This window comes from Mustelus asterias, unplaced genomic scaffold (genome assembly GCF_964213995.1).
Source record: "Mustelus asterias unplaced genomic scaffold, sMusAst1.hap1.1 HAP1_SCAFFOLD_100, whole genome shotgun sequence".
Classification (NCBI taxonomy): domain Eukaryota; kingdom Metazoa; phylum Chordata; class Chondrichthyes; order Carcharhiniformes; family Triakidae; genus Mustelus; species Mustelus asterias.
In genome coordinates, this window is record NW_027590147.1 from 395,820 (window position 1) to 423,796 (window position 27,977).

The following is a 27,977-nucleotide window of genomic DNA, read 5'->3' on the forward strand; positions in this document are numbered from 1 at the left end:
CAGAGAAGTATTCATTAAAAATCTCACCCATCTCCTGTGGCTCCACACACAGATGGCCATACTGATTTTTAAGGGGATCTATTCTCTCTCTCGCCACCCTCTTACTCTTAATATAGCTATAGAACCTCCCAATAGTGCTCCCAGACTGACACTTCAGTCACTTGCTCGACCTCATTTCTTAACTGTCTCATAGAAAGTGAGTCCAGGAATTGATAATGAAAAATAAGGAGCTGGGAGATGAATTGAACAAGTATTTTGCCTCGGTGTTCACAATAGAGGATACAGTTAAAACTCAGAAACAGCTGGAAATCAGAATAGTAATTAATTAATAATAATGAATAATAAAATACAGTGTAGGAGGAGGCCATTCAGCCCATCGAGCCTGCACTGACAACAATCCCATCCAGGCCCTATCCACATATTTACCTGTGAATCCCCCTGATACCAAGTGGCAATTTATCATGGCCAATCCGTCTAACCGGCACATCTTTGGACTGTGGAAGGAAACCGGAACACCCGGGGGAAACCCATAGACACGGGGAGAATGTAGAAACTCTGCACAGACAGTGACCCGAGGCTGGAATTGAACCCGGGTCCCTGGCGCTGTTAGGCAGCTGCACTAACCACTGTGCCACCGGGCCACATGTCAGTGACATCGCCCGACTCCAGCCCAGTCTCAGCTCATCTGGAACCCTCACCCATTCCACTGTGACGTCACACCCTCACCCATTCCATTGTGACATCACACCCTCACCCATTCCATTGTGATGTCACACTCTCACCCATTCCATTGTGACGTCAGGGCTTCCCTCTCCGATCGCAATCCCTGCCGGCCTCCCACATGCAGCCTCAATGGCGGCAGTCAGCCCGGGTCTAACACTACAAGCTGCCGCTCCATTTGGTACAAAGGGGGGGGACCGGGAAGTTCATTTCCGGGGTTTGGGTTTGAACAACATGTTTACAAAGTCTCTCCACCCACCCGCCACATTTATCATTCCCCGCACGCCGCCCTCTACCTCGTATTGATCTCGCTTCCAAACTAAAACCGTCCGTCTGCCACCCGGAGGAAACCCATGCAGACATGGGGAGAATGTGCAAATTCCACACAGACATTGACACGAGGGCAGAATTGAACCCAGGTCCCTGGCGCTATGTGGCAGCAGTGCTAACCATTGTGTCACCGTGCTACCCCAAAATTGTGGATTACTAATGTCTCATCAATGTTTTCACACTGATGAGAGACTGGGTTCAGGGGATCATTTCAACTCACTGTATACCTAGTTCACACAGGGGAGGGGCTGTTCACCTGCTTTGAGTTTGGGAAGATATTCACTGTTTCGAGGTCGGATTTGCGGTATCTAGTTTTGGGGTCACTGTGGGTAGTTTTCTCTGACTTACCGTTACCTGTTTAAAGATGAAGAAGGAGTTTTAAGAAGGAGACAACAGTAACTCTCATCCTGTTCAACATGAAACTAAACTCACTGTTAATTCCTCCTCAGTAACAATTTTAAACACAAAGTTTGCAGGCAGGATTGAAGCGGGGACTTTCTCCTGTAAAGTTGCAGTGATAATGAGTGCCCTCGGGAAATGAGTGTGAATCCCCCAGCCCCGGACAGAGGGGAACTGACCATCCATCTCTTGCTCTAATTCCACCACCCTCTGTCTCCTTCCAGCAAGCCAATTCTGTATTCAATTTTTGATTTGATTTATTATCACATGTATTAGTATACAGTGAAAAGTATTGTTTCTTGCACGCTGTACAAAGTATACCATTCATAGAGAAGGAAACGAGAGAGTGCAGAATGTAGTGTTAGTCATAGCTATGGTGCGGAGAAAGATCAACTTAGTGCAAGGTAGGTCCATTTATAACTCCATGGATCCCATGTGATCTAACCTTAACTGGCCAGTATACCATAGGTACCTTGTCAAAGGCCTTGCTGAAGTCCATGCAGACAACATCTACTGCACCGTCCTCATCTATTTTTTTTGATCACCCTTTCAAAAAGCTCTGTTAAATTTTTAAGACACAATTTCCCGTGCATAAAGCGATGCTGACAATCTGTAATCAGCCTTTGTCTTTCCAAATGCATGTAGATCCTGTCTCTAAGGCTACCCTCCAACAACTTACCCACCACTGACATTAGGATCACCAGTCTGTAGTTCCCTGGCTTTTCCCTGCTGCCTTTCTCAAATAACAGTGAAACATTTGCCTCTCTCCAGTCTTCTGGCACCTCACCCGTGGTTGTTGATGATACAAATATATACGCTAGGGGGTGCCACAATGTTTTCCCCAGCTTCCCACAATGTCCTGGGATGCGCTTGATCAGGTCCTTGAGATTTATCTACCTTTATGTGTTTTAAAACTTCCAGTACCTTGTCTTCTGTAAGGTGGGCGCCATTGAAGACATCACTATTTACATCCCTGAATTCCCAAGTTTTCATGTCTTTCTCCAGGGTAAATACTGATGAGAAATATTCCATTAGGATCTCACCCATCTCCTGTGGCTTCACACATAAATGACCTTGTTGATCTTTAAGGGGCCTATTCTCTCCCTAGTTACTCTTTTGCCCTGAATATACTTGTCGAATCTCTTTGGATTTTCTTTGACCTTATCTGCCAAAGCTATCTCATGTTCCCATTTTGCCTCCTGATTACCATTTTAAGTGGACTTCTGCACTCCCGATACTCCTCAAGGGATTCACTTGGCCCCAGCTGCCTGTACCTGACATATGCTTCCTTCTTTTTATTGACCAGAATCTCAGTATCTCTCGTCATCGAGTGTTTCCTACTCCTGGCGGCTTTGTCCTTTACAGTAACAGGAAGGTGCTGGCCCTGAACTCTCGCTATCTCGCTTCTGAAAGCATCCCACATTCCAGACGTTCCTTGACCTGTGAACAGCCTTCCCCAATCAACTTGTGAAAGTTCCTGTACAATACCATCAAAATTGGCCAAGCCCCAATTTAGAACTTTAACTTGTGGACCAGACCTATCCTTTTCCATAACTATGTTAAAACTAATCGAATTATGGTCATTGATCCCAAAGTGCTCCCCAGTAACACTTCAGTCACATGCTGCTTTACATCCTGGTTACTTGTTCGTATGTATATTTCCTCAACTTCATATCACAACAAGGACATCAATTTGTCTCTTATCTTGGGGAAATCAACAATAAGTAAACTTTGAAACTTCAAACTTTTACCCAACACACAGTCAAAACGCTGTTAGACTTAACACTATGAGAAAATATTAAACTCCAGTGCAGTCACAGGAATTATGAACATCATGAAAAGAATGAGCCCTGTCAGAATGAAAATAGTCCAGTCCAGGATGTGATTAACAGGAGCAATAATAGCAGAATCCAACCCTGCAGTCACTCGTGAACTCGCTGGTGTCTCAGTAGGTGATAGGACTGAGTAAATCCCTTCCCACACTGGGAGCAGATGAATGGCCTCTCTCCAGTGTGAATTCGCTGGTGTCTCAGCAGTTGGAATGACTGAATGAATCCTATCCCACACTCAGAGCAGATGAAAGGCCTCTCTGTAGAGTGAACACGCTGGTGTCTCAGGAGGAGAGCTGACTGAGTGAATCCCTTACCACAGATGAAACAGATGAATGGGTTCTCCGCAGAGTGAATTTGTTGATGTCTCTGCAAGCTGCACGACCGACTGAATCGCTTTCCACATTTAGTGCAAGGGAACAGTCTCTCCTCGGTATGAACTCGCTGGTGTCGCAGGAGACTGAATGATCGAGTGAATCCCTTACTGCACACAGAACAGGAGAATGGGCTCTGACTAGAGTGAATGTATTGGTGTCTCTGTAGATCCCTTGTGCTTTTGAAGCTCTTACCACAGTCCGAACATTTAAAAAGTCTCTCATCAGTGTGAACAAGCTGATGAGAAGTGAGATTAGTTAAACTGGTGAATCCCTTCCCACACACAGAGCAGCTAAATGGTCTCTCCCCAGTGTGAACTTGCTGATGGACAGTGAGGTGAGATAACTGAGTGAATCCCATGCCACATTGGGAGCAGGTGAACGGCCTCGCCCCAGTGTGAACTCGCTGGTGTCTCAGCAGGGTGGATGTCCGAGCAAATCCTTTCCCACACTTGAAGCAGGTGAATGGTCTCTCCCCAGTGTGACTGCGTCGATGAGTTTCCAGATCTGATGGGGATCTGATCACTTTACCACAGTCCCCACATTTCAGTGGCCTGTGTGTGATGTTGGCTCCAGTGTGAGTGCATCGATGATATTCCAGCCGGGATGGATAATTAAATCCCTTCCCACAGTTCCCACATTTCCACGGTTTCTCCATGGTGCTGGTGTCCTTGTGTCTCTCCAGGTTACACGATCAGCTGAAGCTTCATCCACACACAGAACACATGTACAGTTTCTCCTCGCTGTGGATGGTGTGATGTTTTATCAGGCTGTGTAACTGGTTGAAGCTCTTTCCACAGTCAGTTCACTGGAACACTCTCATTCGGGTGTGTGTGTCTCGGTGCTTTTCCAGTCACAGTGATGTTTGAAATCTTTTCCCACAGACAGAACAGACATTCTCCTCCTTCCACAGTGAAAGGTTGATGATATTCAAATCCTGACGAATCGGGTGATTCTGTTAAATCTTGATGTGATGTTTGCTTTTGTACTTTTTATCTGCAAATTCTCCCCTTCTAACACCCTGAAAAAGAAATTTAGGAAAATTATAACTAAGTCTGGATTAGAAGTTCTGAAAAGATAATTCTAGTTTTTCTGGAACATTTTATCCTCTTTTGTTCCCCCAAATCTGGAAATCCCCGTCCCACACACTCTCCCTCCTCCCTGGGCTGAAATCCAAACCCATCTCACCATTTCTTTCCTCCACTCCCAGTTTTCTCCCTCCCTCTCCTCTGTCTGGGTGCAGATATCCACTCCATCTGACAAAGGAGCAGCGCTCCAAAAGCTAATCGCATTTGCTGCCAAATAAACCTGTTGGACTTTAACCTGGTGTTGTTAAAACTCTTACTGTGTTTACCCCAGTCCAACGCCAGCATCTCCACATCATTGATTCAGTTCTTCAGCTCCTGTCTGCAGACTGACAATAAAACCAATGGGTCTTACTGGGGGTGTTGGGGCCTCCAGCGGGTGTTTGTGAATCCTCCCCGCCCACCTCCCAGGGTTTCCTTCCTTCCCAGAGATCAGAGTCCTCATTGATTTGAGGCCAAAGTGTAACCTCTTATTTATTGTCCCCCTCCCCCATCCTCTGATGTGAACCATCCTCCAGTGGCTGAGCCAGGATGGGGCCGTTAACCTGGGCCTGTTCCCGGGAGGGAGGGAGGGAACAGTGGCTGCAAACCAGGGAGCTGACAATGATTCTGAAGGGTTTGCGGATCCACAAAGTGTTTCCAAATCCTCCCAGCCACCGCCTAACGCTGACTCCGCTTCTCCGGGACAAACAAGCGCCAAGGACAGCAATGACACTGCGCATGCTCCACATCACAATGCCCGGGCACTGATTGACGGCAGTTCCGGACCAATAGGAAGAGGGGGCGGGGCTGGAGGACCGAGCGGGAGCGGCTGATCCTCCAACCAATCAGGATGAATGAGGGGCGGGACCTGAGGGTAATGGCGATGGACGGACGGTTTTAAGTCGGAACCAAGATCAATACCAGGTAGAGGGCGGCGCGCGGGGAGCGATGAACATGGCGGGTGGGTGAAGAGCTTCCTAAACATGTTCAAAGGCAAACCCCGGAAATGAACTTCCCGGTTCCCCCCGTTTGTGCCAAATGGAGCCGCAACTTGTCGTGTTGGGCCTGGGCTGCCTGCCGCCATTGAGGCTGAGTGTGGGAGGCTGGCAGGGAGTGAAGTCCTAACGTCACAATAGAATTCATGACAGTTACGCGTCACAATGGAGAGTGAGTGTGACGTCACAATAGAATGGATGAGGGTTCCAGATGAGCTGAGACTGGGGTGGAGTCGGGCGATGTCACTGAGGTGGAAGTAGGCGGTCTTGATGACGATGTGGATATGTGGGTGGAACCTCACCTTGAGGTGAAATATTTCACCAGGATTGTGAACAGCCTGGTTCAGCCTCAGACAGTTCCCAGGAAGAGGGATAGAGTTGCTGGTGAGGGAGTGGAGTTTGTAGTGGGGACTGAAGACAATGGGTTCAGACTTCCCAGTACTGATATGGAAAAACATTCTCTTAGTCCAGGACATCAGACAAGTCAGGATGGTGTGTGAGCTGGAGGGGAACTTGGAGGTGATGGTGTTCACGTCTACCTGCTATCTTAGTCCTTCTTAATGATGGAGGTTGAGGGTTTGGGAGATTCGGTCAAAGTTCTCATTGAGTTGTTGATGTATAAAATCCCTCTCCTTCACCCCTGGCCTCTCCTACTTCTCTCTGTCTCCTCCCACAGTGCCCAGAGTCTTGTGTAGACCCAGCCTGGATGACAAGTTTATTTTCGTGAAGGACATTAGTGAATCAGTTGGAACAAAAACAGAAAATGCTGGAGAAACTCAGCAGGTCTGACAGTGTCTGTGGAGAGAGAATAGAGCCAATGTTTTGAGTCTGGATGACACTTGTCGACAATGGGTCTTCCAGACTCAGAACATTGGCCCCATTCTCTACAGATGCTGTCAGACCTGCTGAGTTTCTCCAGCATTTTCTGTTTTTGTTTCAGATCCCAGCATCCGCAGTATTTTGCTTTTATCTTGGTGAATCAGTTGGCAATCCAAAAGCTTTCATAGTCACTTTTTCCTAGTGCTGGCCCCAGATTCATTCAGCTCAATTTCACAACCATTGTATTTTTGTGGGTTCCCTTACTCTCTTCTTTCTGTTTTAATCAATTTCACAGGGTTTTAGAAGATGAGGATTCAAACAATGTATCAGAACCTGATGGAATTGGCCAATTTATTGTAACCTGAATATCATTGTATTTTGAACATGGAAGAAAATAGCACCGTTCACAGTGGAGAGAAACTAAACATATGTTCTCTGTGTGGACAAGACTTCAACCAATCATCTGGCCTTTCGGAGCACAATTGCAGTCACAACAGGGAGATGGCATGGAAATGTAGAGACTGTGGGAAGGAATTCAATTACCCATCCCTGCTGGAAACTCATCGGCGCAGTCACACTGGGGAGAGGCCATTCACCTGTTCCCAGTGTGGGAAGGGTTTTGCTCACCCATCCACCCTCGTAAAACACCAGCGAATTCACACTGGGGAGAGACCATTCACCTGCTCCCAGTGTGGGAAGCGATTTGCTCACTCATCCAATCTGCTGAAACATCAGCGAATGCACACTGGAGAGAGACCGTTCACCTGCTCTGTGTGTGGGAAGGGATTCACTCAGTCATCCAACCTTGCATTACACAAGCAAATTCACACTGAGGAGAAGCCGTTCACCTGCTCCCAATGTGGGAAGGGATTCAGTCGGTCATCAAATTTGCTGACACACCAGACTGTTCACACTGGGGAGAGGCCATTCACCTGTTCCCAGTGTGGGAAGGGATTTGCTCACTCTCACACATTGCAGACGCACCAGCGAATTCACACTGGGGAAAGACCATACACCTGCTCTGTATGTGGGAAGGGATTCAATCAGTCATCCAACCTAGCAATACACAAGGAAGGGCACACCGGGGAGAGACCATTCACCTGCTCCCAGTGTGGGAAGGGATTTGCTCATTCAGCCAATCTGCTGAAACACCAGAGAGTTCACACTGGGGAGAGGCCATTCATTTGCTCCGTTTGTGAGAAAGGTTTTGCTCGCTCATCCAACCTGCGGTTACACCAGCGAGTTCACACTGGGGAGAGACCTTTCATCTGCTCCACATGTGGGAAGGGATTCACTCAGTCATCCACTCTGCAGACACACCAGCGAGTTCACAAGTAACTATTGTGATGGGATTTTTCTGTTAATCATATTCGTTGAATGATTCAACCTCTGTTGAGACATTGCAGCAGTCACTCCGATTAGACTTATTATCTGCTCCCACTCTTGGGGATAACAAATCATTTGAGATTAAGTACATACAAATTGAGGGCATTGATTGGATGATTATAAATGCAAATAAAGAGACATGTACTGACATAGTGTGAAGTTAGGAGGGAAATACCTGTGAAGTTTCACTCTAAATAAATCTGTACCAAATAAAGGTTGGCTCCAACTTCTTCTTTCACCATAAGACTGTCAGGATTGTAACATGGTCAGAGGGAATATTTTCTAATGGTGGAGATTGGAAGCTAAAGGGAAATATTTTTCAGACAGAAGTTTTGCAATCCCAGCAGCTTTTGTGAGAAATGGCTGAAAGTGAGTGGGAATTGTCAGGGTCAGATTACCCGCTGCTGCTCTCAGAGTCTGAACCATATGAAAGTGGAGATGTGGATACTGGTTACATCCCTACCAAGGGGGAAACAAGGTCTGGCCTTGGCATTGTCACTTCGCACCAAAAAGAAAATCAGAAGCAAAGTATTTTGTGAGCTGGATGTCCGTCAGTTGGACACTGATAAAGATTTGGATCTTCTGTTTGGGTTCAATTATGAGATTGACAAGATAGATGATCTACTGGATGGTTATGAAACATGGTTAGACTTTGACAGGTTTTGTAGGGGGTGAAAGCAGCTATAGCAGATCTGGATATCACAACAAAAGACAGATTGGAACAGCATTAATAAACAAATGAACCCCAGGAATGACTGGGGAACAATTAACGAGTGCTTCAGGTCTGACTCAAAATATCATCATGTGATGAACTTCCCAAAGTGGAAAATTAGGGATTTTGCGGTGAGACACAACACAGAGAATTCTGAGAAATTAGAGATAGCATTAGATCCAGGATAGACATACAATTTGGCCAAGGAAAACAACAGACCTGAGGATTGGGAGCAGTTTAGAATTCAGCAACAGAGGACCAAGGGATTGATTAAGAAGAGGAAAATGGAATATGAGAGTAAGCTTGCAGGGAACATAAAAACTGACTGTAAAAATTTCGATGTGGAGATGCCGGCGTTGGACTGGGGTAAACACAGTTAGAAGTTTAACAACACCAGGTTAAAGTCCAACAGGTTTATTTGGTAGCAAAAGCCACACAAGCTTTTGGAGGCCCAAGCCCCTTCTTCAGGTGAGTCACCTGAAGAAGGGGCTTGAGGCTCCGAAAGCTTGTGTGGCTTTTGCTACCAAATAAACCTGTTGGACTTTAACCTGGTGTTGTTAAACTTCTTACTGTAAAAATTTCTACAGGTGTGTGAAGAGAGAAAGATTGATGAAGACAAATGTAGGTCCCTTCCAGTCAGAAACAGGGAAATTTATAATGGGGACCAAAGAAATGGCTGACCAACTGACTACATACTTTGGTTCTGTCTTCACAAAGGAGGACATAAAAATGTTGGGGAACACAGGATTTAGTGAGAGGAAGGAACTGAAGGAGATCAGTATTAGTCGAGAATTAGTGTTGGGGAAACTGATGGGATTAAAGGCCCATAAATCCTCAGGACCTGATCATTTGCATCCCAGAATACATGAGGAAGATGCCTGAGAAATAGTGGATGCATTGGTGGTCATCTTCCAAGATTCTAAAAACTCTGGAACAGTCCCTACAGGTTGGAGGATAGTGAATGTAGCCCCACTATATAAAAAGGGAGGTAGGGAGAAAGTAAGGAATTATAGACCAGTAAGCCTGACACTGTTAGTGGGGAATATTCAAGAATCAATTTTCAAGGATTTTATAGCAAAACACTCGAAAAACAGTGGCAGGATCGGACAGAGTCAGCATGGATTTAAAAAAGGGAAATTGTGCTTGACAAAACGATTTGAATTCTTTGAGGATATCACTAGTCGAGTTGATCGGGAGGGAGTGGCGGGGGGCAGCCAGTGGATGTGGTTTATTTCGACTTTCAGAAGGATTCTGACAAAGTCGAAAAAGATTAACGTGTAAAATTAAAGCAGATGGGATTGGTGCAGTGTGTTGAGATGGATAGAAAACTAATTGGCAGACAGAAAACAAAGAGTAGGAATAAATGGGTCTTTTTCCAAATGACAAGAAGTGACTAATGGGGTACTGCAGGGATCAGAGCTGGGACCCCAGCTACTTACTACATATGTATTATTGATTTAGATGAGAGAACTAAATGCAATATCTCCAAATTTGCTAATGACACAAAGCAAGGTCGGAGGCTAAGCTATGAGGAGGATGCAGCAATCCTTCAGTGTAATTTGACAAGTTGAGTGAGTGGGCAAATGATTGGCAGATGCAGTATAATTTGGATAAATGTGAGGTCATCCACTTTGGGAGCAAAAACTGGAAGACAGATTACTATCTGAATAGTCATAAAGTAGGAGGAGGAAATATGCAACAAGACCTGGGTGTCCTCATACACTCATCACTCAAGGTAAGCATGTAAGTGTAAAAGGCAGTGAAAAAGGCAAATGGTATGTTGGAACAAAATTCAGCAGGTTCGGCAGCATCTGTGCAGACAGAGAAACACAGTTAACATTTCAAGTCTGTGACCTTTCACCAGAACTGGAGAAAGTTGGAAATGTAACAGGTTTGGAGAAAGGGGCGGGTGGGACAGGGACAGCTCGGGTCACTGTCTGTGTGGAGTTTGCACATTCTCCTCGTGTCTGCGTGGGTTTCCTCCGGGTGCTCCGGTTTCCTCCCACAGTCCAAAGATGTGCGGGTTAGGTTGATTGGCCAGGTTAAAAATTGTCCCTGAGATGTGTAGTTAGTGGGATTAGCGGGTAAATATGTGGGGGTAGGGCCTGGGTGGGATTGTGGTCGGTGCAGACTCGATGGGCCAAATGGCCGCCTCCTGCACTGTAGGGTTTCTATGTATGTTTCTATGTTTCGAAGGTCTGTGAGAGGGTGGAAGACAGGAGATTGAATGACAATAAAGTGAATCCCCCAGAGCAAAAGGGAATGAGATGGAGCGAGAAAGAAAACAAACAGAAGCTGTGCCTGGAGCGGGGGGGGCTGCCGACTGAAAGAAAAATGAAACAATTAAAGAAAAAGAAACAGAATGGGCTGAGAGTTCACTCTCTGAAACTGTTGGACTGAATGTTGAGTCCAGAAGGCTGTAGTGTGGAGGGGGTGGGTGAGTGGGAGAATCTTCTGGACCTGCTCTAGACCCTGGTTAAAGCAGTAATCTGTAGATCCAGGATGGGTGGGGCTGAAGGGGAAGACGGGAGTCACTCTGGCTGCCGGCTGATCTTCTGTGGTCTTGTCTGTGCCCAGGTGGTCCTGGAGAGGGAAATTCTGTTGGGACTTTGTTGCTGATTTTGGTATTTGAGTTTGATTGAACCACATGTTTGGGTGAAGGAGAGGAAAAAATGTTCCAGAGAAACTGGAATTGTCTGTTCTGAATTTCTATTCTATTTCAATAATTGATATCAGTGTCACTGATAATGACACTGACATCAACTGTCTCACTCACCATTTCTACCCCTCTTCAGCTAAACAAGACATTTGGACGCAAACTTTGACTCTGTTTCTCTCTCCACAGATGCTGCCAGACTTGCTGAGTTTTTCCAACATTTTCTGTTTTTATTTCAGATTATCGGTACCCGCAGAAGTTTGCTTTTATCTCAATAGTCGCATTTAAGATCCTAGGATTAAATCCATCGGGACCCGGTCTCTCCCCAGTGTGAACTCACTGGGGTACAGTGAGTTGAGATGATCCCCTGAACCCAGGCTCACAGTAAAAGCATCTGAATGGTCTCTCATCAGTTCTCCACTACTTTTATTGCAGTTCCCACAGTCTGAGCATTTTTAAGGTCTCTCCCCAGTGTGAAGCTAGAGTGTTGGCAGTGTGGATGATTGAGTGAATCCCTTCTGTTAGGGTCCTGGACCAGAACCTCTAAATTACATTAGGAAATCAGAGTAGACCCCAACAATTTTTCTATTTTGGCATAAATGTGAGGATAGGATGCTTCACTCCAGGGGTAATTCCACTGACAAATTAGAGATCTTTCTTGGTAAAACAAACATTTTTAAATAAAAGTTCAAATATAATTCCAGCAAATGAAACAGTTTGAATATTAATAGTTGAATAATATTTATAAGTGAAAGGAAAGAACTTTAATTTCTAACTTATCACAATTTCAGTTCCAAATAAGCAACATTCCTCTTATCAATGTAAATGCCACTTTAAATAGTTAGCAACCATAAATATACTTGCTATAATAAGTATAGACTGCCTTGAAACTTCCAGGGAGAAGACAAGTCTCAGAGTAGCTTGTAGAAAACCTCTATCAACAAAGAATCCTCGATGAGCTTCCAGCTCTGATGGGTAACTGAAACTCTCCTCACAGTCTCCACATTTTCACGGTTTCTCCCTAATTTGAAATCCAGTCACAACAGTTACTTGTGAGTTTATTGGTGTGTCAGAAGATTCAATGAGGTAACATATCACTTCCCACACTATAAACAGGTGAATGGTCTCTCCACACTGTGAACCCGCTGATGTATTGCTAGTTTAGATGATTGATTGAATCCCTTCCCACACACAGAGCAGATGAATGGCCTCTCCTCTGTGTGGATTCGCTGGTGTATTGCTCGGTTGGATGAGTGATTGAATCCTTTCCCACACACAGAGCAGATGAATGACTTCTCCCAGTGTGAACTCGCTGGTGTGTCAGGAGAGTTGATAACCGACTGAATCCTTTCCCACACAGAGAGCAGGTGAATGGCCTTTCCCCAGTGTGAATTCGCTGGTGTGTGAACAAAGTGGCTGACTGAACAAATCCTTTTCCACACTGGGAACAGGTGAATGGCCTCTCCCCAGTGTGAACTTGCTGGTGTTTCAACAAATTGGTTAAGTCAGCAAATCCCTTCCCACACTGGGAGCAAATGAATGGCTTCTCCTGAGTGTGAGTTCATGCTGTATCAACAGAGTGGATGAGTGAGCGAATCCCATCCCACATTCAGAGCAGGTGAACGGTTTCTCCCCAGTGTGAACTCGCTGGTGTGTTGCGAGGTTGGAAGACTGATTGAATCCCTTCCCACACTGGGAGCAGGTGAATGGCCTCTCCCCAGTGTGACTGCGTCGATGAGTTTCCAGCAGGGATGGGTAATTGAATTCCTTCCCACAATCCTCACATGCTATTTTCCTGTTGTGACTGCAACTATGTTCCTAAAGGCCAGATGATTCTCCACACAAAGAACACGTGTACATTTTCTCTCCACTGTGAATGGCGCTTTTTTCTTCCATGTTCAAAATACAATGATATTCAGGTTACAATAAATTGGCCGACTTAATCAGGTTCTGATGTCATGTTTGGTTTCAGTTTCTCAACTGCAAATCCCCCTCTTCTAAAACAGTGCGAAATTGATTTAAAACAGAAAAGAGAGTGAAAAAGAACCCACAAAAATGCAAAGGTGGGTTGTGAAATTGAGCTGAATGAATCTGGAAATCTGGTAATTTGTGAGGAAAAGGTAACCATGAAAGCTGCTGAATTGTCATAAAAACCCAACTGGTTTATTGATGTCCTTCAGGGAAGGAAACCTGTCTACAAAGACCCACTGTGGCACTGTGGGAGGAGACAGAGAGAAGTAGGAGTGGCTGGGGTGAAAGAGAGGGATTTATACATCTGCATCTTGACAAGAACTTTGACAGAATCTCCTAAACCCTCAACCTCCAGCATCTAGAAGGACCAAGGTAGCAGGTGGATATAAACACCATCACCTCCAAGTTCCTCCAACTCACACACCATCCTGACTTATCTGACTTGCAGTACTAAAAGAACAGAACTTTCTTTTGCATAAATACTGGGAAAACTGAACCCATTGTCTTCAGTCTGACTACAAACTCCACTCCCTCGCCAGCAACTGAAAGATGTGCTGGTTAAAAAAGTGCATTGACCCGAACAGGCGTTGGAGTGGGGCGACTAGGGGAATTTCACAGTAACTTCATTGCAATGTTAATGTAAGCCTTACTTGCGACTAATAAATAATCTTTTTAAAAAAACTCTCTCCCTCTTCCTGGCAACTGTCTGAGGCTGAACAAGGCTGTTCACAATCATGGTGAAATATTTCACCCCAAGATGAGCTTTCAGCCACATATCCACATCATCATCAAGACCGTTTTGTTCCTCCTCAGTGACATTGCACAACTCCACCCCAGTCTCAGATTATCTGGAACTCTCACCCATTCCATTGTGACGTGAAACTCAGGGGAATGGGAATATAGAGAGGGAATGGGACTGACTGAATTGCTCCACAGAGAGTTGGCATGGATCTGAATTGCCAAACTGATTCCTTCTATGTTGTAATGTCTCCATCACTGGAAATAAATAAAGTAGCCACATTGCTATATATTTCAAGACAAGAAATAAGGGATCATAAATAACGTAGTAGATGCAATATAACATTATACATATCTCTGTCCCATACGAATTTTCTGTTCATTTAAATGTTAGCTTTCTCCTGGGAAAATTCCCCCATTAATTGTGAACATTGGGTAAGAGGCCATCCTATTAGCCACATAAATAAATGTGTCAAACTGAGGGGGCTAAAGGATGTCAATATCTTTGAGAGAGAAAGAAAAAGATACCTGGGCCGAGTCCTGCTCTTAATTCCGATGTTCGTCTGTAAGCTTTTCAGAGTCTGCAGCCTCCCTGGATTCACTTCCTTTCCCTTCAGTTGCTGCAAGTCCCCAATTTCCCCCAGAATGAGAAAAGAAATGGAAAGGGGGAAACATTGATTTCCTCCCTGATGTTTTCCAAAGGAGCAAGTTTCACTCTGAAGCTCATTGGACAACTTCCGTATTCTGACGTCACAATGGAGCCCTGCCTGAATCAGCCAATAAGAATCACTCTGCTACGCGGTGACGTCTCCGGGTTCCAGTGCGCAGGCCCGGGCGCGCGGACCCGGGAGCCCCGTCCCCACCCATTGTTCTCGTCCCCCTGCAACACATCGAGCCAAGGTTTCCAGGCAACCGGCTGACGGCTCCGGCCAGAGCGAGAAGCCGCTCGGTGATCTCCCCCTCCCCCTGGCCCGGGACTGCGCATGTCTAATGGAGAGGGGAAGCTGCGAATGTTCCGGGGGAGAGCCCACCCTCTGACGTTCATGCTGAATTGTTGACCCATGGGAAGAGTTGGAGGACCGGAAGGGCTGTGGCCCTCCAGACAATCCAGGGCGCGGGCTTTGTGACAATGCAGGTTGAACTTCACACAGACTGAAATTTCTTCCTGTCTCCTTAAAAGAGGCCAACATCTGTGAGTAAAACACTTTCTTTTCTTCCCCTTTCCATTTCTTTTCTCGTTCTGGGGGAATTGTTGACTTGCAGCAACTGAAGGGAAAGGAAGTGAATCCAGGGAGGCTGCAGACTCTGGAAAGTTTGGCCCAGGTCTGTCAATCAGCCTCTTCAGGAAAATTGGGAGGGTGAATATTAGATCCAGCAGAATGAGAATGGAGGGAGAGTTCTTTTTTCTTCATTCGTGAGACATGGGCATCGCTGGCTGGCCAGCATTTATTGCCCATCCCTCATTGCCCTTGATCTGATTGGCTCACTGGGCTGTTTCAGAGGGCAGTTGAGAATCAACACATTTAAGACCATAAGACATAGGAGCGGAAGTAAGGCCATTCGGCCCATCGAGTCCACTCCACCATTCAATCATGGTTGATTTCAACTCCATTTACCCGCTCTCTCCCCATAGCCCTTAATTCCTCGAGAAATCAAGAATTTATCAATTTCTGTCTTGAAGACGCTCAACGTCTCGGCCTCCACAGCCCTCTGTGGCAATGAATTCCACAGACCTACCACTCTCTGGCTGAAGAAATTTCTCCTCATTTCTGTGGCTATGGTGTCACATGTAGGCCAGGACAGGTGAGGATGGCAGATTTCCTTCCCTGAAGGGCATTAGTGAACCAGATGGGGTTTTCCGACAATGAACAATGGTTTCACAATCATCAATAGATTCTTAATTCCACATTTTTTTTTGAATTCAAATTCTACCGTCTGCCGTGGCGGGATTCGAACCTGGGTCCCCAGAACATTAGCTGAGTTTTGGATGAATAATCTAGTGATAATACCACTCGGGCATTGCCTCCCAATGTGTGGGAATGAAATTTACAGATTTGGGGGAATGAGAGAGGAAAACTTGCTCCAGAGGAACTAGAATTGTCTGTTCTGAATTTCTATCCTGTACTAACGCTGATTACTTTTGTCAACTTCTTTTACAGATGTTAGAAGTGAGGATTTAAGCCAGAAATCCCAAATCAAACGTCGCATCAGGATCTGAAAGATTCAGTTGATTCATTGCAAAGTGGCCTTTGAATCTAGATGGAGAAATAATTGTCTGCTCTGTCAGCTTCAGCAGTTATTAACTATCAGTGTGACGGGAAAAGCATCAACACACACACTCTGAACTGAGTGTTCCAGTTTTAACCAGTTACACAGCTTGAAAAAACATTCCCATTTGGAGCCGGGTGTCCTGTGTGCGGAAACCTAATTTGATTGTTGAACATGGAGAGACACAAGGACACCTGCACCACGGAGAAACCATGGAAATGTGAGGACTGCGGAAAGAGATTCATAACCCCCTCAAAACTAGAAACTCACCGACGCATTCACACTGGGGAGCGGCCGTTTACCTGCTCTGATTGTGGGAAGGGATTCACAAATTCATCCCACCTGCTGACACACCAGCGAATTCACACTAAGGAAAGGCCATTCACCTGCACTGCATGTGGGAAAGGTTTCAAACATTCATCCACCCTCAAGATACATCAGCGCATTCACTCTGGGGAGAGGCCATTCACCTGCTCTGAGTGTGGGAAGGGATTCACTCAGTTATCCAACCTGCAGACACACCAGCGAGTTCACACTGGGGAGAGGCCATTCAGCTGCTCTGAGTGTGGGAAGAGATTCAATCAGTTCTCCGATTTGCTGACACACCAGCGAGCTCACACTGGGGAGAGGCCATTTACCTGCTCTCAGTGTGGGAAGGGATTCACTCAGTCATCCAACCTGCAGACACACCAGCGAGTTCACACTGAGCGGAAACAATTCAGCTGCTCTCACTGCGCAAGAAGGTTCAGATGGTTATCCAACCTGATACGACACCGACAGGTTCACACCGAGGAGAGGTCATTCATCTGTTCTGACTGTGGGAAGGGATTCAAAACTTCAACCCATTTGCTGACACACCAACGAATTCACACTGAGGAGAGGCCGTTCATCTGCACAGTGTGTGCGAAGAAATTCAAAGATTCATCCACTCTGCAAAAACACCAGCGAGTTCACACTGGGGAGAGACCATTTACCTGCTCTGATTGTGGGAAGCAGTTCCGAGATTTGTCCAACCTGAGAAGACACCAGCGAGTCCACACTGGGGAGAGACCATTCACCTGCTCTGACTGTGGGAAAGAATTCACTCAGTCATCTACCCTGCTGAGACACCAGCGAGTTCATAATTGATTACAGTGGTTGGATTCTGCTGTTATTGCTGCTGTTGATCAGATCCAGGACTGAACCATGTTCATTCTGACAGTTGGTGAAATGGGAGGGTCGGAGGGTTTCTTTCTGCTGGACTGGCCGCTCTCACAACTTTGCTTCCAGTGGGCAGATGCTCTTTGAGCCTGGGAGAGCACATTTCCACTGAAATGATCCACAAAAGTTGATGAAGGACATTTATTTTATCCTGGATAGTAAATAATGTTTTTCCTATCGCTACAGGTAGATCTAAAATAAATACATTTGTCTCTGTTCCATTGAGTCTACAGCACAGGGCAGGCCAGTCGGCCCAATTGGTCTGTGTCAGTATTTATGCTCCACATGAGCCTCCACCCACCCCTCTTCATCTCCCCCATCAGCATATCCTTCTATTCCTTTCTCCCTCATGTATGTATCGAGCTTCCCCTTCAATGTATTCATGCTGTTCACCTCAACCACTCACTGTGATAGTGAGTTCCACATTCTCACCACTCGCTGGGTAAAGAGGTTTCTCACTGAAATCCCTATTGGAATGTTGAACCCCTTCATAATCTTAAAGAGTTGCATCAGGTCACCCTTCAGTCTTCTCTGTCCCAGAGAAAAACAGCCCTAGCCTTTCCTGAGGGTCAAAGGGTATGTTGCTGTTCTGGAGGATTTAAGGTACAAGAAGAGGTTGGACAAGTTCAGATTGTTTTCACTGGAAAGACGGATGCTGAGGAGTGACCTCCACAAAACTATGAGAAGCAAATGTAGGGTGGATTGTCAGAGGCTTTTCCCCAGGGAAGAAGGGTCGACTACAAGAGGGCACAAGGTGAGAGGTGATGAGGTTCGGGGAAACATGCGGGGAAAGTTTTCACATACATGGTGAAAAAGGATGAGGTCCTGAAGAGTGAATTTAGTGAGTTAGGCAGCAGACTACAGTGCAAGACCTCGAAGGTAGTAATTTCTGGATTACTGCCGGTGCCACATGTTAGTGAGAGTAGGAATAGGAAGATTAGGCAGATGAATGCCTGGCTTGAGAGCTGGTGCAGGAGGCAGGGATTTAGATTTGTGGATCATTGGGATCTCTTCTGGGGAAGGGGTGACCTGTTCAAGAGGGACAGGTTACACCTGAACTGGAGGGGGACTAACATCCTGGCGGGGAGATTTGCTAGAGCCACTCGGGAGGGTTTAAACTAGTTTGGCAGGGGGGTGTGACCCAAAGCAATAGGGAGACAGAAGAGAAGATTGAGGACAGAAGTTAAAGAGAGCACATGAAATAGTAAAGACAGTGTCAGTAATCCTAGTACTGGACAGGTCAGTCAAAAGCAGAGCAGAGAGCAAGGGAAATCCAGATTAAACTGCATTTATTTCAATGCAAGAGGCCTAACAGGCAAGGCAGATGAACTCAGGGCATGGATGGGTACGTGGGACTGGGATATTATAGCTATTACTGAAACATGGCTGAGGGAGGGACAAGACTGGCAGCTCAATGTTTCAGGGTACAGATGATATAGGAAAGATAGAACAGGAGGTTAGAGAGGAGGGGGAGTTGCACTTTTGATGAGGGAAAACATCACAGCAGTACTGAGGGGATATATCCGAGGGTTCGCCCACTGAGTCTATATGGGTAGAACTGAGAAGTAAGAAGGGGGAAAATCACTTTGATAGGGTTGTACTATAGGCCCCCAAATAGTCAGCGGGAAATTGAGGAGCAAATATGTAAGGAGATTACAAATAGCTCCAAATAGTCGGCGATTTTAACTTTCTCAACATTGACTGGGACAGCCATAGTATGAGAGGGTTGGATAGAGAGAAATTTGTTGAGTGTATTCAGGAGGAATTTCTCATTCAGTATGTGGATGGCCCGACTAGAGAGGGGGCAAAACTTGACCTCCTCTTGGGAAATAAGGAAGGGCAGGTGACCGAAGTGTTAGTGAGGGATCACTTTGGGACCAGTGACCATAATTCTATTAGTTTTAAGATAGCTATAGAGAATGATAGGTCAGGCCCAAAGGTTAAAATTCTAAATTTTGATGGTATCAGGCAGGAACGTTCAAAAGTTAATTGGGGGAGTCTGTGGGAAGGTAGAGGGACGTCTGGTAAGTGGGAGACTTTCAAAAGTGTGTTAACCAGGGTTCAGGAAAAGCACATTCCTCTTAGAGTGAGGGGCAAGGCTGGTAGAAGTAGGGAATCCTGGATGACTTGGGATATTGAGGCCCTGGTCAAGAAGGAGGAGGCACATGACATGCATAGGCAGCTGGGATCAAGTGTATCCCTTGAAGTGTATAGAGGGTGTAGGAGTAGAGTTAAGAGAGAAATCAGGAGGGCAAAAAGGGGACATGAGATTGCTTTGGCAGATAAGGCAAAGGAGAATCCAGAGATTCTACAAATACAGAGTATAGAGAGTAGGGTCTTTTAAGGGTCAACAAGGTCATCTATGTGCGGATCCACAAGAGATGGGTGAGATCCTAAATGAATATTTCTCATCAATATTTACTGTTGAGGCATGGATGTTGGGGAACTTGGGAAAATAAATAGTGATGTCTTGAGGAGTGTGCATATAACAGTGAAGGATGTGCTCGAAGTTTTAAAGCGCATCAAGGTAGATAAATCCCCAGGACCTGATGAAGTGTATCCCAGGACATTGTGGGAGGCTAGGGAGGAAATTGTGAGTCCCCGAGCAGAGATATTTGAATTGACATCCACAGCTGAGGTGCCTGAAGATAGGAGGATGGCAAATGTTGTGCCTTTGTTTAGAAAGGGCTGCAGGAAAAAGCCTGGGAACTACAGGCTGGTGAGCCTCACATCTGTAGTGGGTACGCTGGTCGAAGGTATTCTGAGAGACAGGATGTACAGGCATTTAGAGAGGCAAGGACTGATCAGGGACAGTCAGCATGGCTTTGTGAGTAGAAAATCATGTCTCAGAAGTTTGATTGAGTTTTTTGAAGGGGTAACCAAGAAGGTAGATGAGGGCAGTGCAGTTGTTGTTGTCTACATGGACTTTAGCAAGGCCTTTGACATGGTACTTCATGGTAGGTTGTTGCATAAGATTAAATCTCACGGGATCCAGGATGAAGTAGCCAAATGGATACAAAATTGGCTTGATGACAGAAGACAGAGGGTGATTGTAGATGGTTGTTTTTCAAACTGAAGGCCTGTGACCAGTGATGTGCCTCAGGGATCGGTGCTGGGTCCACTATTATTTGTCATTTATATTAATGATTTGGATGAGAATTTAGGAGGTGTGATTAGTAAGTTTGCAGATGACATCAAGGTGGGTGGCATAGTGGACAGTGAAGATGGTTAGCTCGGATTGCAATGGGTTCTTGATCAATTGGGCCAATGGGCTGACGAATGGCAGATGGAGTTTAATTTAGATAAGTGCGAGGTGATGCATTTTGGTAGATCGAACCAGGGTAGGGCTTAGTTAATGATAGGGCATTGGGGAGAGTTATAGAACAAAGAGATCTAAGGGTACATGTTCATAGCTCATTGAAAGTGGAGCCACGAGTGGACAGAGTGGTGAAGAAGGCATTCAGCATGCTTGGTTTCATTGGTCAGAACATTGAATACAGGAGTTGGGACGTCTTGTTGAAGTTGCACAAGACATTGGTAAGGCCACACTTGTTATACAGCATACAGGTCTGGTCACCCTATTATAGAAAAGATATTATTAAACTAGAAAGAGTGCAGAAAAGATTTATTAGGATGCTCCCAGGACTTGATGGTTTGAGTTATAAGGATAGGCTGCATAGACTGGGACTTTTTCCTCTGGAGCATAGGAGGCTTTGGAGTGATCTTATAGAGGTCTATAAAATAATGAGGGGCATAGATCAGCGAGATACTCAATAACTTTTCCCAAAGTCTAAAACTAGAGTGCCTCGGTTTAAGGTGAGAGGGAAGAGATACAAAAGGGTCCAGAGGGGCAACTTTTTCACACAGAGGTGGCGAGTGTCTGGAACAAGCTGCCAGAGGTAGTAGTAGAGGTGGGTACAATTTTGTCTTTTGAAAAACGTTTAGACAGTTACGAGCAAGATTGCTATCGAGGGATATGGGCCAAATGCGGGCAATTCGGACTCGCTTAGTCGTTTAAAAAAAGGGGCAGCATGGACAAGTTGAGCCAAAGGGCCTGTTTCCATGCTGTTAACCTCTATGACTCTCGAGGTGCTGGGTGCCTGGAATGCACTGCCAGTGAAGGCGGTGGAAGCAGGCACCTTCGCAATGTTCAAGGTGTATCTTGATAGACAGACAGGAGGTGAACAGAGGGATTGAAGCTCTATTGGCACAGGCTCGGTGGGCCCAAGTGCCTGTTACTGTGCTGAATTGTTCCTTGAACATTCTAAGTAACAAGGTCAAGGAAACAATCTTAAACTCTAACATGTGAATGAAGCTTTATTTTAAAAATTAATGCTGTAATCACCCAAATGCTTGTGGAAACTGCATAACCAGCAGAAATTGTTTAAACTAAGAATTTCTTCTCTCATTTTGATAAGCTACAGGACATTATATTCCGTCAAATCTGGCTCAAGAATAAGGTCGATTGTTCAGTCTGATCAAGGTGAATAAGAAAGAAACCTATTGTCTTCCATCGTGTGTCTTTTTGAACCAGTGAATCTTGTATTAACCAAATGAATTAAAGAATCCTGTATTAATTAGCCACCAGCCATTAACATGATTGTATTAAGTTACAATTAATGAATCAGTAGTTATAGTAAAAGGCTGAGTTTTATTTACTGTAAAAATGTAAAAGCTTATTGCTGTGTATGTAAAGAATGTGCAATGAAGATAAATGTACTGGCGAGAGGGACCTTCAAACTCTTCAATATTTGAAACTGTATGAACAAGGGATTGTATGGAATCAGGTAAAGGGATAGTCTGAAACAATTATGTTGTATTCCTGAATAAGATGAAGAGAAAAGGTGGTGTAAATATTGGGGATTCAATTGAATTAATCTCATCAAATTGACCAATTGGCATGTTAAACAGGCCCAACTCTGATGGAGGGAATAAAAGTAGAGGTTCCAAAGGTCTTCCCTGCTGGCCAAATACTGAAGAGTCCCGAGGCTGAGTTTCAAGGAAATTAATGTCTAAGAAGAAGCCAGACTCCCGAGGCTGAATTCCACAAAAAGTCCTGTCAAAGAAGGAGCCAGAGAGGGTTAACCTTCCAGACTGATCACCCACATCAAGTTATAAAAGCCAATGTCTTAAAGTTGTTCAGTAAACCTCTCTCATTGAATAAACTTATTTTTAAATTTACTATCCAGAGAATTCTGCCTTTGTCTTAATTGGTTAAAGTCTTGTCTGAACCAAAGTGAATTTAATAAATGACAAGATGGGGGTGGCTGAAATCAATTCAGTTCCAGATAACAAGATCAGAGAACATAAATCTTCAATTTATAAACTTACATTTCTACAGAGCCTTTCACAACCACAGGACATCCCAACATACCAGTGTGTTTAATTCTATCCTGATTGTTATAAAGTTAGTTTCTCTGTGCGGTCTGTTTGATTTATTATTGTCACATATATTAGTATACAGCGAAAAATATTGTTTCTTGTGCGCTATACAGACAAAGCATACTGTACATTGGGAAGGAGAGAGTGCAGAATGTCGTGATACAGTCATAGCGAGGGTGTAGAGAAAGATCAACTGAGGTAGGTTTGCAATCAATAGCCTTTTCCAGCTCAAGTGACAATTTCAGGGGAGCAACTTTGATGATGGGAAGGCCAACTACTCTCCTAATCCCATCATACACAGCACAGAGATTTCTGTTGCCACAGACAATTTGTATTTCTTGAAATAGGCTGATCCAATGATTATTTGCACAATCTCTCTCTGCTTTTTACACATCTGTCCTGGCTACATTCAAGTGACACAGTGTTCCAGCTTTTGGGTTGATGTTGTACATCAGGTAGGTTTTGCTTTTTGCTTCAATGACAGATGTCATCTCTGCTGAGTGGGTCTCAAACCATCTTTGCAACTTTTACCAAATGTTGCTGCTGCTGTGTCAGAAATGAGAGAACTCAGCGACTTCCAAGTTTCATCAGTATCAGTGTTGATTGATGAAGATTTTACTGATGTGACTGTGAAATATTTTTCTGTTTTGTTCAGTGTATCTTGATAATGTAATAGAGTTCCCATTGTAAAGAATATTTAAGTCAGTGAGAATTGTCAGCAAGGATTAATCAGCATTTTCTAATTGGAGCTGGAACCTTTCAACACTGAGTTGTAGATTTTGCATCAATGATCAACATGGAATTCAAGTGGAGGTTGATAATTTTATTGTGAACTCGTACCTGTCGAGAGTTCTTGAGTTAGAGAGAAAGATCACAGCTGGTGCTTTTAAATAGGGACTCAGCAGCCCCAAAAATCAAGCTCTTTCCACAATATTACAGTTCTGTCTGCGATGGGGCTGTTAACACCAGCAAAAACAAACCAAATAAAAAATAGACTAACAATCCTCGGTGTGATTAACAGCAAATAACAATATAATCCAACTCCTGCAGTCACTTGTGAACGCTCTGGTGTGTCCACAGATTGGCTGACCGAGTGAAACCCTTTCCACACACACAGCAGGTGAACGACCTCTCCCCAGTGTGAACTCGCTTTGTACGTTCAGATCAGATGAAGATCTGGAACTCTTTTCACAGAGAGTTCAGCTGAATGGCTTCTCCCCAATGAGAACTCGCTGGTGTGACCAAAGCCCAGATGACTGAGTGAAGCCCTTCCCACATACGGAGCAGTTGAATGATTTTTCCCCAATGTGAATTCGCTGGTGTGCAGTGAGCGCGGAAGACTGCCTGAATTTCTTTCTATAGTGAGTGCAGTTGAACAGACTCTCCTCAGTGTGAACTTGCTGGTTTAACATGAGGCTGGCTGACTGAGTGAATCCCTTCCCCCACACAGCGCAGGTGAATGGCCTCTCCCCAGTGTGAGTGCATTGGTGTTCAGTGAGTGTGGATAACTGCCTGAAACTCTTTCCACAGGAGGTGCAGCTGAATGGTTTCTCCTCAGTGTGAATTCTCTTGTGTATTTCCAGGTTGGCTGACTGAGTGAATTCCATCCCACACTCGGAGCAGGTGAATGATTTCTCCCCAGTGTGAACACGCTTCTGTGTACTGAGGTTGGATGAAGACCTGAAGCTCTTCCCACAGGAAGTGCAGCTGTGTGGCTTCTTCCCAGTGTGATTTCTCTGGTATGTTAGCAGGGTGAGATAACTGAGTAAATTCCTTCCCACAGACAGAGCAAGGGTATGGCCTCTCCTCAGTGTGAACTCTGTGGTGTGACCAAAGGCCAGATGACTGAGTAAATCCTTTCTCACATATGGAGCAGATGAATTGCTTCTCCCTCGTGTGAGTGGTTGGTATATTAACAGGATGGAGGACTGGGTGAATCTCTTTCCACGGAGAAGCTGAATGGTCTCATCCCAGTGTGAATTTGCTGATGTGCAGTGAGGGTAGATGACTGTTTAAACCTCCTTTCACAGTATGTGCAGCCATACGGTCTTTCCTCAGTGTGAATTTGCAGGTGTGACATGAGGCTCGCTGCCGTAATAAATCCTTTTCCACACACAAGAGGTGAATAGCTTCTCCCCAGCGTGACTGTGTCAATGGACTTCCAGCAGACATGGATAATAGAATCCTTCACCACAATCCTCACATTTCCGCGGTCTCTCTGTGATGCTGTTCCCAGTGTGACTGTGCTGATGGATTTCCAGGCGGGATGGATAATTGAATCCCTTCTCACAGTCCCCACATTTCCATGGTTTCTTCATGGTGCCGGTGCCCTTGTGTCTCTCCGGGTTGGACAATCAGTTGAAGCCTCGTTCACACACACAACACATGTACAGTTTCTCCTCGCTGTGAATGGTGTGATGTTTTTCAGGCTGAGTAACTGGTTGAAGCTCTTTCCATAGTTAGCTCACTCGAACACTCTCACTCATGTGTGTGTCTCGGTGCTTTTCCAGTCACACTGATGTTTGAAATCTTTTCCCACAGACCAAACAAACATTTCTCCTTCCTCATGCAGAGGTCGATGATATTCAGCTCCTAATGAATCTCTGTCAGATTTTGATGTTTATTTTAATTTGTGTAAATCCTCCCCTGGAAAATGGTTTGAAAAGAGTGCTCACAATGAGTACAGGATAGAAATTCAGAGCAGACAAATCTCGTTTCTCTGGAATATTCTCTCCCCCAATTTGTCAATCCCAGTCTCTGTCCCGCTCCAAGATGGCCGCGGCCGGTTGCCTGGGAAACCCGCACCTTGCAACGGGGAGAAGCTCCGCCCACTCACTATACCCTCACCAAGATGGCCACCCTTGCAGGACAGCTGAACCAGACCCACTTCGTCTCCCAAGATAGTTGCCTAGGTAACCCAGGCCCATTACCGGGGAGGAAGCTCCGCCTCTCTGAGCGCCCTCATTCACACTCGTAAGATGGCAGCTCGCGAGCCCGCCGCCCTTGGGCTTGTCCCCGCGGGGAAGGCGGGGCCCGAGGCCGTTTCCAGCGCAGCCGTGGTTTCCATTCCTCACCCTCCCCGACACGATGACTGACACTGAGCATGCTCAGACCGCACGCTGCGTTGCCAGGCTCACAACCGCCTTACCATTGCCGCGCATGCTCCACTCCCGACCTGGCCGCCCCCCCATTCACTCTAATTGGTTGGAGGACCAGCCGCTCCCGCTCCGTCCTCCAGCCCCGCCCCCTCTTCCTATTGGCCCGCACCTGCCGTCAATCAGTCCCCGGGCGTTGTGATGTGGAGCATGCGCAGTGTCATTGCTGGCCTTGGCGCTTGTTTGTCCCGGAGAAGCGGAGTTTGTGAACTGTTTCTACAGGAGATCAGAAGCGAAGGATTTGCAGATGTGAAACGTCAGATCAAGCTCTGGTTGAGTAACTCCATTCATCAGGATCTGAATACCATCGGTCTTTGAATGTGGAAGGATAAATGATCAACTGTTCTAAAAGAACAGGTAGGGCCTGGGTGGGGTTGTGGTCGGTGCAGACTCGATGGGCCGAATGGCCTCCTTCTGCACTGTAGGGTTTCTATGATTTCAAACATCAGTGACTGGAAAAGCACCGAGACACACACACCCGAGTGAGTGTTCCAGTGAACTGACTGTGGAAAGAGTTTTAACCAGTTATTCAGCTTGAGAAAACATTGCAAAATACAAGGTGAGGAAAAACCATACATTTGTTCAATGTTTGGACAAGACTTGAACTGATTGTCCAACCTCGAGAGACACACGGATACCGGTACCATGGAGAAACGGTGGAAATGTGAAGATTGTGGGAAAGGATTCAATTATCCAGCCCTGCTGGAAAACCATCAACGCAGTCACACTGGGGAGAGGCCATTCACCTGTTCTATATGTGGGAAAGGATTCACTCAGTCATCCAACCTATCATTACACCAGCGAGTTCACACGGGGAAGAGGGCATTCACCTGCTCTGTGTGTGGGAAGGCTTTCACTCAGTTATCTGGCCTTTTGTCACACCAGCGAATTCACACCGAGGAGAAGCCATTCAGCTGCACTCCCTGTGGAAAGAGGTTCAGGCATTCTTCAGCACACACGGCACACCAACGCACTCACACTGGGGAGGGACTGTTCACCTGCCCTGAGTGTGGAAAGAGATTCACTCAGTCATCCAACTTCACATTACACCAGCGAGTTCACACTGGGGAGAGGCCTTTCACCTGCTCCATGTGTGGGGAGGGATTCACTGGGTCATCCCACCTGCTGTCACACCAGCGGATTCACACTCAAAAGCCATTCAGCTGCACTTCCTGTGGAAAGAGTTTCAGACAGGCAACCTCTCTCGTTGCACACCAACGGATTCACACTGGGGAGAGACCATTTACTTGTTCCATGTGTGGGAAGGGATTCACAGTTTTACCCACCCTGCTGAGGCACCAACGAATTCACACTGAGGAGAAGCCATTCAGCTGCACTGACTGTGGAAAGAGTTTCAGGCAGTCATCCAATCTTGTTTTACACCAGCGAGTTCACACTGGAGAGAGGCCATTCATCTGCTCTGTGTGTGGGAAAGGATTCAATCGGTCATCCAACCTCACTGCTCACCAGCGAGTTCACACTGGGCAGAGGCCGTTTACTTGCTCCGTGCGTGGGGTTCACAACGTTTTTCAACCTGCTGGCTCACCAATGCACTCACACTAAGAGACCATTTAACTGCTCTGTGTGTGGGAAGGGATTCACTCAGTCACAATGGTTCCTGAGACATCAGCAAGTTCATTAGTGACTGCAGGGGTTGGATTCTGCTGTTACTGCTGCTGTTTATCTTGTTTAGTATTGATACGTAGTTTTGTTCCTGCTGATATTATGACTGGCTGGGGTTTAATATTCTGGCGATGTCACCAATTTTCAGGGCTTCAGTGTCCATTTTTGACAACACCATTTGTGATCTTTTCTCTTAATTCAAGAACTTTCAACAGGAACTCTGTTACAATAAAATTATAAACTTTTACTTTAATCCTAAATTGATCTTTGGTGGAAAATCTACAATTCTGTGCCTGAAAGGTTCTACTTCAGGCATCAAAATATATATTTTTAAATGACTGGTTTGAGATTTT

At 45.6% G+C, this 27,977-nt stretch overlaps 2 protein-coding genes across 2 annotated transcripts; one reads left to right on the forward strand and one right to left on the reverse strand.

Annotated features, from left to right (window-relative positions):
• Positions 1-1,698: 1,698 nt before the first annotated feature.
• Positions 1,699-5,770, reverse strand: LOC144484315 (uncharacterized). The gene is made up of 2 exons (XM_078202856.1): positions 5,641-5,770; positions 1,699-4,673 (listed from the first exon to the last, which is right to left on the reverse strand). The coding sequence occupies exon 2, from the start codon at positions 4,308-4,310 to the stop codon at positions 3,372-3,374; it is 939 nt and encodes a 312-aa protein (XP_078058982.1). The 5' UTR covers positions 4,311-4,673; positions 5,641-5,770; the 3' UTR covers positions 1,699-3,371.
• On the forward strand, positions 5,581-27,960 carry LOC144484336 (uncharacterized). Its single transcript, XM_078202875.1, has 5 exons — positions 5,581-5,643; positions 6,829-7,867; positions 8,387-8,563; positions 16,432-17,380; positions 26,626-27,960. The coding sequence occupies exons 2-5, from the start codon at positions 6,918-6,920 to the stop codon at positions 27,562-27,564; spliced, it is 3,015 nt and encodes a 1,004-aa protein (XP_078059001.1). The 5' UTR covers positions 5,581-5,643; positions 6,829-6,917; the 3' UTR covers positions 27,565-27,960.
• Positions 27,961-27,977: the final 17 nt, after the last annotated feature.